The sequence below is a fragment of the Sphaeramia orbicularis genome, chromosome 6 (assembly GCF_902148855.1).
Source record: "Sphaeramia orbicularis chromosome 6, fSphaOr1.1, whole genome shotgun sequence".
NCBI classification, from domain to species: domain Eukaryota; kingdom Metazoa; phylum Chordata; class Actinopteri; order Kurtiformes; family Apogonidae; genus Sphaeramia; species Sphaeramia orbicularis.
Window position 1 is genome coordinate 43951442 of NC_043962.1, and position 11116 is coordinate 43962557.

Below are 11116 nucleotides of genomic sequence, written 5' to 3' on the forward strand. Positions count from 1 at the left end.
ACACCTGAGACCACCAAGGTTAAAGTCAACATTATAAAAGCACTGAAGTTAGAGGGTAGAGGTTGTAGCAGCAAGTATGTGTGTGTTTCTGTAGTAACAGTAAAAACACACATACATTACCAGCCAATTTTTACCCAGATTGGTGAAGAGTGTAAGGGGATTATCAGAAAGGCAGTTGATGAACACGGCTTCTACATGATGTATGAAAATCAGGAGTAAGAGGGGGTTTTGGTTGGATTTTTCTTTTCTTTAACCCTTTTTAGTTCACTCATAGAAATACTCCTAACCTCCTAAGACCTAGGAAATGTCAGCAAAGTACAAGCTTTTTTTGTTTTTTATTAAATAAGTGCCTATATTGGAGACATACAACAGTTTTTTCAGATGCAGTTTTTAAAATTTTTATGGAATGTCCTTTGTGGAGGACAGTTTTCTTTTTTTTGTATAAAGTTGCAAAACTCTTGTCCACAAATGTGGACAGAAAACCCATAGCTGGGTCTTAGGAGGTTAAATTCAAAAATTCTACCTTAGTGTGTTATTGGAGGACATAAGAAGACTTTATTACTTTTGTGAATTTTTTTCAAACTCTTATTCTTATGTAGAAAATCAAGGTCATTGATGTTACCATATTTGGTTCCTTGTCCGTAAGTGGCAAAAATTTAAAATCCAAGAATCATATACACAAAATACAAGAAAAACACTTGGAACATGTATTTCAGAACATTAGAACATCACTTTTAGAACATTTAACTAATATAAGTGCTGATCCAGACACCTGTCCACATCCACATTATCCCTTTGAACTTCATTCCTTACATTAGTACCATTATTTCATGGTACCTAACAAAGCAGGTACACTCACTGTTCATGCAGAGGTGGACCTTACAGACCCTGTAGACCACATTGGACCTGAGATTGTTGACTCACTGTCCTCACTGGAACTGTTACTGTCTTGTAATGTGTACAGAAATTACCAAAAATAGTCACTCACCCGATAAAGGGTTAAGAAATAATACAAATAAATATATTTTCCTCTCATGACTTGCAGCACTATAGAGATGACTTTCACACTAATGCTGCATTTCCACTACGTGGTATCGGCTCGACTTCACTCAACTCAGCCTTTTTGCATTTCCACTATGAAAAAGAACCTGGAATCTGGTACCCAGTACTAGTTTTTTGGTATCCCCTCCGCCGAGGTTCCAGAACTGGGGAACAGATACTAAAACATGACATGTAAACACCGCAGAACACCGATTGGTCAGAATATCGTCTCTGTGACCCGCCGTTTTACAAAAACAGATGTGAAAGTAAATATAGCAGTAGGTTAATCCACATGATGACAGCCCACAAAACTACACCATGGTTTGTCGAGGAGATTCAGACGTAAAAATTCAGCATGAGCTTGACGAGACCACGTGCAATGAGCAAGTTTATCAGCAACTCTGAGCAGACGACATGGAAGTAACGTGACGCATCGCTATATGACATCCAGGTACTGTAAAGTCAGTAGTATCCTCTAATGGAAACGGTCTCCAGGAATAAGACCTGGTACCCAAGTCAAGCCGAGTCGAGCCGGTTCCACGTAGCGGAAACACAGCATTAGTTAGTAGTTTCTTTTTTCTGGTTTCCTTTAAGTGCTACAGTCTTGCTTTCATACATTCATTCATTCATTCATTTTCCAAACCACTTCATCCGCAAGAGGGTCCCAGGGTTGATGAAGCCTATCTCAGTCTCCTGTCTTTCTTTTTCTGGGTTCCTGCAGGGTCTTGAAAGTCTTGAATTTACAAATCTGCATTTAATACCTTAAAATATTTAAAAGGTATTAAATTTGGTATGGTAGGTCTTAAGTTATGTTGCCATAAATGTGTTTGTTAAATGTCCGAGCTACAAAGAAAGTAACATTAGTCAACTCAGTTCCACCCATTCCAACAATTTATATTGAAATTAGGAACCAATTATCACTAACTTTGCAGCCCCTGGTGAGAAATGACTCAGAACGGTTGGAATCAAGGTGTTGGAGTAAATAAATACATTTTCCTAAATTCTAGGAGTCACAAATTTTTGCCAGTATGGCTGTGAAATAGGCATTCAATTCTGTTCTAAGTAGTCTTTAAAAGGTCTTAAAAAGTCTTAAATTTAACTTTTAGAAACCTGTAGGAACCCTGTTTTTTAATTGTGTTTTAATTCCATAGTAATACTGAAACCAATTAGCACCAGTTATAAACATTTTCTTTTCCTAGAAGCAGCACAAATACTGACATTTTGTGTTTTTAATAAGTACTGACAGCATTTGTGAATTTACTATTTTGTTGTTGATTTATTTTCAGTAATCACAATTATTGCAAGATTTTGTTTATTTTTGTCTTCTTTCCTCATACTGAAACTAAGGGTTATTTTCACTGTCAGTCTATTCTTTTCTTGAATAACTAAGAAGTTGTTTGGTGTTTTATGTGAAGTGTTTCCAACTCCACAACCCAAATGTTGACTTTGCTGTCACAAACCAGAAAATATTCACAATCAAGAAGCTGTAGAATTTAGATTTTTTTTTTTTTTTTTTTTTTTACTACGATTGCAAGTCTTTTTCAGAGATAGTTTGAGATTTATGTGTTTAATGCAGTATAACAATATAACAATAAAGGCTATGGAATTATCCTAACCATTGCTGAAGCTTTAAACCATAGCTCTTCTCCTTTTGTTGGTATTTTACCGAGTCTGCAGAGACTGATTCTGTCCTTGACGTGGTTTCTCTCCTACGTTCTGTGATCAAAGTGAGCAAAGACAGAGATCTGCAGAGGCTGTCGCTGTGGTTTAGGACCCAGACACACACATATTCTCTCTGCTTCTACTGTCTGAGACAACATGGAGTCTGCTCTCGCTGCTTCTCTGGGCTTTATGTATCATTAACAGTATGAGCTCAAGAGTTCTGAGACTCTGAGCGGTGGAGGGAGTTTTGACACCGAAAACATTTATGATCTGACTTCTCTTGAGAATTCTCTACTAAAATGGGTATTTTGGTCCTGATTTTTGCTCTATTCAAAAAGTATCCGACTACAGTAGAGGGTTAATATATTTTAAATTTGCTTTTTTTAATTTAAGAGCATTTTTAAAACCATATCACAATACATCCACATATAAAGAACAGCATTTTGTATACTCCCGTGCTCAACAAAAATCCCATGAGAAGACCAAGACCGCCTTCGTATCAACTCTAGTCTGACAGCAGTGCTCACTTTAGTTGGCTTTGGTCTCTTCATGGGGTTTGTTATCCCCAGAAGCAGACAAATCTGAGAGATAATGTTTAATTTGCTGTGGCAGATACATCTGCTCCAATATGAGGCGAGGTTGTTACAATAAGTGAAAGAGGAGCTCCACTGTGGCACTTTTACCGACAACCAAGATGGCTGCCAAGATGTGAACAGTTGTTTGAGTCTGCTATTGCAGTATCAAACAACCTGGGCAATGTGTTATCCCTAAATAAAGAACTGCTCTTTAAACCCTTTCATGCACAGTGGTCACTACAGTGGACAGTTATTCTACAGCTGTTCTCTTGCATATTCATGGATTTTGTTGTTTTACTTGCATATCAACCAACACAGTGGATACTTATGCACCATCCCATAAAACACTGCAATTCATACCGTTACTGTAACATTCCTGTTCTTGATAAACCTGATCCGCAGCAACATATTTGAGTGTAAATCAATTGCTAATTGTTATTAGACTGTAATTATCAGGGTTTTTTTTTTTTTAAGTTGTGTTTTGTTGTTTTTTGCATATTATTGGAGTGAGTAATAACTACTATTATAGTATGTTAAAATGTGAGAAAACATCAGATTAGCAACATTAAAAAACATTTATTTCATAGTTTTCACACAATATGACAGTAAATACATGTTTCTTTGCTTCAGAAATTAAATGCACGGTGTCCAGCTGAGTGGACATTTTTGTAACTCCATGAAAAATAGGTTCACAAAAAAAAAAAATTTCCATCATATTGTTTTTTTCATGCCTAAAGAGGAATAAAAACACTCAGGAAACTAGAAGCACTTGGAGAGCGCAGACCTCCACCAAGGCTGATCAGTGGCCCCCCCGTGGGCCCCCCCACCCCCGATCACCACCAAAATTTAATCATTTCTTCCTTATCCCATTTCCAACAAACCCTGAAAATTTCATCCAAATCTGTCCATAAGTTTTTGAGTTATGTTGCACACTAACGGACAGACAAACAAACAGACAGACAGACAAACAAACCCTGGCAAAAACATAACCTCCTTGGCGGAGGTAAAAGTCTTGATTAAGGTTCTCATAATTCATGCATGAAAGGGTTAACCCTTTGTTGAAAATAAACATACGATTGATGTTCTTCCTACTGTCGCTCTTTCTGTTACTCTGATAGGTTGTATGTCTGTTCTATTCCCACTGATTGATCAAAAATGAACTGAAAGGTTTTTAAGCTGAAAGTCAAAGCTTACATTCATGTGCTCTCCTCTTTTTTTCTCCAGATTTGTCGGAGTAAAGTGAAGAAGACCCAGCAGCAGTTTTTTCACAGTCTGGCAGTTAGACAAAGCCTGGCTCTGCACTTCAACATCCAGCAGGACTGTGGACACTTCGTGGCGGATGTCCCTGCTCGCTTGCTGCCCTGGGAAGAGGAAGAAGATGATGAGGATGAGGATGATGAAGACGAAGAGGATGAGGAGGAAGATGACAATGACCTGAAGAAGGAGAAAGAAAGTAAGACTGAAACTAAGACAACAGACTCCAAAGCATCTCCATCCAATGATAAATTAGACGAAACGCCAGCACAGACAGGACACATGAACACTGTGGGGTCCTTGAGGAGCAGAGTGGTGGTGATTACACGTGAGGTTCCCTTCCAGACAGTGGCGGACTTTGTCCAAGAGGGCATGTCCCGACATGCCCAGAACCCAGAGCTGTATGAGCGTCAGGTCTGCCTCCTGCTGCTCCAGCTGTGCTCTGGCCTGGAGCACATGAAACCGTACCATGTGACCCACTGTGACCTACGACTGGAAAATCTGCTGCTGGTGCACTGCCAACCTGGCAACCCCTGGAACGTGGACGTCCTTGAGCCAAACAACAACAGCAATAGCAGCAGCAGCAGCACTTCTGGTGCAACATCTGCCAGTGCCGCTGCCGCCGCCGCCAACGCCACCTGCCCCGCCCGCCTCATTATCAGTAACTTCTCCCAAGCAAAACAGAAGAGCACCCTCATGGTCACTGACCCCGGTACGCTGCGTGACCAGTCACGCCTGGCGCCTGAAATCGTCACAGCTACTCAGTACCGCAAGTGTGACGAGTTCCAGACCGGGATTCTGATTTATGAGATGCTGCACCGGCCCAACCCCTTTGAGGAAACACCAGAGCTGAAGGAGCGCGAGTACACCTGGGCTGACCTGCCGCCGCTGCCGGTCCGCTCGCTGTACTCACAGGGACTCCAACAGCTGGCCAGATTACTGCTGACCGTCAACCCCTCCGAAAGGATCCGCATGTCTGAGGCTCGAGCCTGTCTGCAGTGTCTGCTCTGGGGCCCCCGCGAGGACCTGTTCCAGGCGCTGGGCTGCAGCGCCACAGGCCCTATGTCAGGGGCCACGTCCAGCCAACGCGAAGCCACCCTCCAGAACTGGCTGGACCTGAAGCGGACACTGATGATGATCAAGTTTGCGGAGCGCTCCCTGGACACGGCCTGTGGCGTGAGCCTGGAGGACTGGTTGTGCTGTCAGTATCTGGCGTTTGCCACCACAGACACCCTGAGCCGGGTGGTGAACATCCTGCAGCAGCCGCATCCTCAGACCCAGACCCAGAGCCAGAGCCAGTCCACGCACGGCGCTCAGAACCAAACCCAAACACATCTAGCACACGCCTTTCATCTGACTCAGTCACAGCCACTCTGATTCCCCAACTGTTACTATGGCAACCAGTCCCACCTCCTCTGTGCGCTCCCTCTGCTGATGCTACAGTGTGACGTAACATAATAGTCAGCTTTGTTGTCACCACGGCCGCCACAGTGGTTGATCTAAAACTGAACAGCTGGACGTCCTATCTCTGTATTCAAGGACAAGTCGCTTTTTAGAGCCAGAGTCAGCGTCTCCATCAAACGGCGTCATGTTCAGGGTTAACCGTCGCATTCAGATCACCGATAGCATGACGGTTAAATCATCCAGCAAATGTAGCGGCTGTCTCTTTTATCCAAAATCCAGGACAAACATTGGACGTTAAAAGACATTTGGCTCCTGGCGGTGGATCAGTGCACTCTCATTAGTCCAATTCACTTGGTTCTGTAGCCCATCACATCTCACAGGTCATATTTTAACACTCCGTCAACTCCGCATCAAAGAAACTCATCAAATACGTGAGATTTTTTTTTTATGTTATTTTATTTTTTCAGCCGACTTCTGCATTGCTAAGTCGCGAAAGCTGTACATTTCATACAATTTTCATGACGGCCGTCTCTGGGGGTTTACTCATTACATCTGATATTTCATTTTAATATTTTAACGGAGACGTTTCACTTGACATCTAAGGATTACACCACAGATCACAAGTGTTTTGAAAAACACTCGAGACTGAGATTTTCATTGAAATTATTTTGAACTCATAGTACTTATAGTGCAGTATTTTGAGCATCATTTCAGTTTTCAACATGTGCTTGTATAAAATCTGTAAAAACCAAACAGAAATGAAGGGAAACTATTTGATATGAAGGGAACGGGACAAAATAATGGTCAAGAAACACTTCCTGACTGTTGATAGACACGCAAAAGCAAATCTAATCAGGGTGAGATATTTTTTTAATCCAACTTTACTTCATAGTAAAATCTATTTTACCACTTTAAGCCAAAGATCTACCATACATGGTCTATTCTGACAGTCTGAGATGATCCTAGCTTTTAACAGATAAAATTACAGTAACAAGACACTGCTTTATTGATTCATCGACCAGATTTTAAATTGGTAAGAAATCGATCAATAAATAAGTGTTGCTTAAAGACAGTTTGAGCTTCACCCTCACATGTTGTATTATCCAAACAGTATACATCTGAACAGGGTAGATGATGAACACTGAGCTGATTTTGGCTTTTTCAGAGCTCCATTAACAGGTTTAACCCATAAAGACCCAAACGACCACTGGTGTCCAAAGTCACCTGCCAGTATAAAATATTCAATCACTTCACATCCACTAATCTCATCAATACATGTAAATAATTGGTGTAAAATACAGTTTGTCATCTTTTCATGGTCATCAAATATGACCCATTTGGACGTTCAGAGACTGTGTAGTTACCGTGGAAACAGTGTCATCTTCTACAACAGAGGTGTCAAACTCATTTCAGTTCAGGGACCACCTTCAGCCTAATATGATCTAAAGTGGGCCAGACCAGTAAAATAATATAAATAATAGGATAAGAACTTTTGAGTGAAAAAAGTAAATTCCATAATGAAAATGTTTACATCTATGAATTGTACTTGAACATAACATGAACAAATATGAACAACCTGAAAATTCTTTAGTAAAATAAGTGCAATGTTAACAATGCTACGCCTTAGTTTATCCTTTATACACGTGGATCACAACTTAGAGATCACAGTGGATCTACAAATACACAAAACATTAAATAACAGGGAGAATATTATTAAAATTCTACGTACTTCTCTTAAGGCATTTCAGATATTTACATTTTTTTGTAAAAGGCTAGTCTGTAAATTTAAACATTTTTGTGTAATTTAACTTTTTTTTTTACACTAAAACGGAGACAAATTTAGAGTTTTCATTAATTATAGGTTATTATGATAGTATTTTACTGGTCTGATCCACTTTAGACTGAAATGACCTAAAATTGTTCTAACATCCTTGATTGTTAATATCTTTAGTGTAATTTTTCATTTCACAAATTCATCCCAGGGGCCAGGTTAAACCCTTTGGCGGGCCGGATTTGGCCCCCGGGCCACATGTTTGACGCCTGTGTTCTACAACATTGAGTTGAATCAATGACAGTGGGTGGACACACTTGGTTTATGTTCAGTTAATGATGAATTATGCTGAAAAAGTCACATTTTCTTCATTTTTCTCTGTTTCTGATGTAATGGTAATTTTAAACTCAGCTTTTATGAACATCTACATCAGTAGTTCTCAAACTTTTTACAGTGGAGTAGCCCCTGAAATATACTTTCTTAGCCAAGTACCCCCAACTCTGGCTTCAGCATTTTTGATTGAAAAAAATTTGGCAAAATGTGTTCCTGTGCCAAAGGTGTCTGTTTATATTTTCAAAACTTTGTAAGCATATTTAACTGTAATATATAAAAAGTAAGACATATTTAAAGTAAATATAAACTGAAAAGTGCTCTCTTTCATTGATAATAAAATAATAATAAATAAATTGGTCATTAATTAATAAATTAACCTTTCATCAACAAAAAATAATTACATAGCGACTCAAATAAACTCGTTTTAAATAATATAAAATAGAAATGTGCTTAACCCTTTCATGCATATTGGTCACTACAGTGGACAGTTATTCTACAGCTGTTCTCTTGTATATTCATGGGTTTTGTTGTTTTAGTTCCATATCAGCCAACACAGTGAACACTTATGCACCATCCATTAAACTGACATTCATACCATTACCGTAACTTTCCTGTTCTTAAGAAACCTGATCTGCAGTAACATGTTTGAGTGTAAATCGATTGCTAATTGTTATTAGACTGTAATTAATAGTTTTGTTTTTTGTTTTTTTATACAAAATGCTTTTTTTTGCATATTATCTCCATGAAGTGAGTAATAACTAGTATTAGAGAATGTTAATATGTGAGAAAACATCAGATTAGCTGCATTAAAAATGTTATTCCATAGTTTTCACACAGTTTATCACTTTCTAATACTGTGTTTTAAAAACAGATTTCTTTGCTTCAAAAAATTAAACACATGGTGTCCAGCTGAGTGGGCATTTTTGTAACCCCGTGAAAAACAGGTTCATTGAAAAAAAAATTCCATCACATTGTTTTTTTTTTTTCATGCCTAAAGAGGAATAAAAACACTCAGGAAAAAAACCTTGACTAAGGTTCACATAATTAATGCATGAAAGGGTTAAAATATTACCAAAGCTAAAACAAGATGATTGACAATAAAACTATTATATGAATGTATTTATTGTGTTTTATATTTCAGCATTAATTCTCATTATTTATTTTGTATTTCAGTACGTGATGACTTATTAAATGTATTTTTACCCCCTGGGCTTCTTCCATGTACCCCACTTTGGGAACCCCTGATCTACAATATCAGTAAATTAAATATGGGAAAATACCCGATTTTTATTGAAAAAGCACAAAATACAGAGGATAATATTATAATAAATACTGATAAATCATTTAATAAAGGTTCAATAGAGAGAAAGATTCATTTGGGAAGAGACACTAAAGTACCACTGGGTCTTTATGGGTTAAGAGTGGCTCTGTCTGCTTTATTTTCTGTCACAAATGCTCAAGCTTTTAAGTTAAATGGGACACAACTGCCCTGGCTGTTGGTTTAGTTTCTTACCGGAGTATGTGCAATTAATATCATTGTTTTCTCATTACTTTTGGATGTGACGGTATATGAACATTTTTATTACATTAAGCAGTCTTTTGCGAAATCTCTTCCATTAGTTTTGTGGCACATAAACTGATTCGTTTCAGTTCAACTCTGCAAAGTTTCAGTAACTTCTTACAGTACGTGGGAGATGGAGGATGTGTCAGGGACTGCAAATAATGTCTGTATCTATTGTGTTGTTGTTGTTGTTAAGTTGTTTTTGATCGGTTCTGCGTTATGGAAGACATTTGCACATTCGGTCTGAACGTGAGCGCTCCTAGATGGAGACTGAGGACACGACAGCAAAAGCAGGAAGAAACCCAGAGGAGTTTCTGTGAATTTAAGGAGCAGGATTGGACTTGTTTTGAAGCGTGTGGAATGTAAATGTTAGCCCGGACTATTAAAAAAAAAACAAAAAAAAAAAACGGACATTTGGACCTGGTCTCATCGGCTTCACGAATGCACTCATCTTCAAACCGAACCACTGTTTTTGGCGCCAGATTTGCTTCCATTCCACCCGACCGGCCTCCCGCCAATAGGAGTTCAGATCCCGCTCGTTGCTTAACGGACCTTTTCTTTAAGGAGCTCTGTTATTGGTCGGTCTGGAGTCGATATGAGGCACCACGTGTACACAAGCCTCAGCCTCCCTTAAGGTTCTGAACAGACTGATAAACCCAACACATTTAAAGGATATTTAACTCCCAACATCCCCTTTATTCGCATCTGGACTGACGATGTTTCTCGGACTCTTCAAAGACGCCTCCCATCCAGATGTTTCTATATTTGCTCTGGTTTAGTTGCTTTATTTGCATGTTCCACAGCTGCACCCTGTGTTCTTTTTAATTCATATCATAAATCTGCAACGGCTGAGCTTGTCACTGGGTAAAACGTACTTCTGGGATCAGGATCCTGTGTTGTTTTATGTTTTTTTTTGTTTTGTTTTTTTTCCTGCAGATGTACAGTACCAGACTTAATGGTCCACGGAGTGAAAATGAGACAAAGCAGGTGTGAGTTTGTTGCTGCGTTAAAAGGTTTTGTACTGAGGAATGTGTGTGGACGGCACTGGTGGCTGTCCTTGTACTTAGAGATTTAAGCCTTTATAAAGTATATATAGTATATAAATATATATATAACCTCTATCTATTTTAATCCACACACTATTTTATCATGTATGGAGCACCTCTACGTCACACCACCATGTCTTTAGAAACTAAATATCACTTCATTTTTAAAGCTTTACTTGACTTTCTTCAACCTTGGTGGAAGAAAATGGTGAGTAGTTATCACTGTCCTAAAGAAAGGATTAAAAAAGACTAAAAAATAAAAAAAAAAATTTAAAAAGGGGGGGAAGGAGCGGTAATATAAAGAACAATGTACAGTATTTTTACCCCTCTTGTAAATGTACCTGTTTAGGAGTTGAACCACTTTGAGCAGAGACTGAACGGTGGCTTTTGACCACGTCGTGTAAAAACCCAACAACTGTACCACCTACACAAAATACTGTTCATGTTCCTTCTTTGACTTTGTTATTCG

The 11116-nt window shown here is 38.9% G+C and overlaps 1 protein-coding gene across 1 annotated transcript in view; it reads left to right on the top strand.

Annotated features, from left to right (window-relative positions):
• Positions 1-6677, top strand: part of peak1 (pseudopodium-enriched atypical kinase 1) — a 145842-nt gene extending 139165 nt beyond the window's left edge. Inside the window, exon 7 of the mRNA XM_030137177.1 lies at positions 4503-6677. Within this exon, the coding sequence (XP_029993037.1) occupies positions 4503-5909 (1407 nt within the window). The 3' untranslated portion in view covers positions 5910-6677. The remainder of the gene's footprint in view (positions 1-4502) is intronic.
• The last annotated feature ends 4439 nt before the right edge of the window (positions 6678-11116 follow it).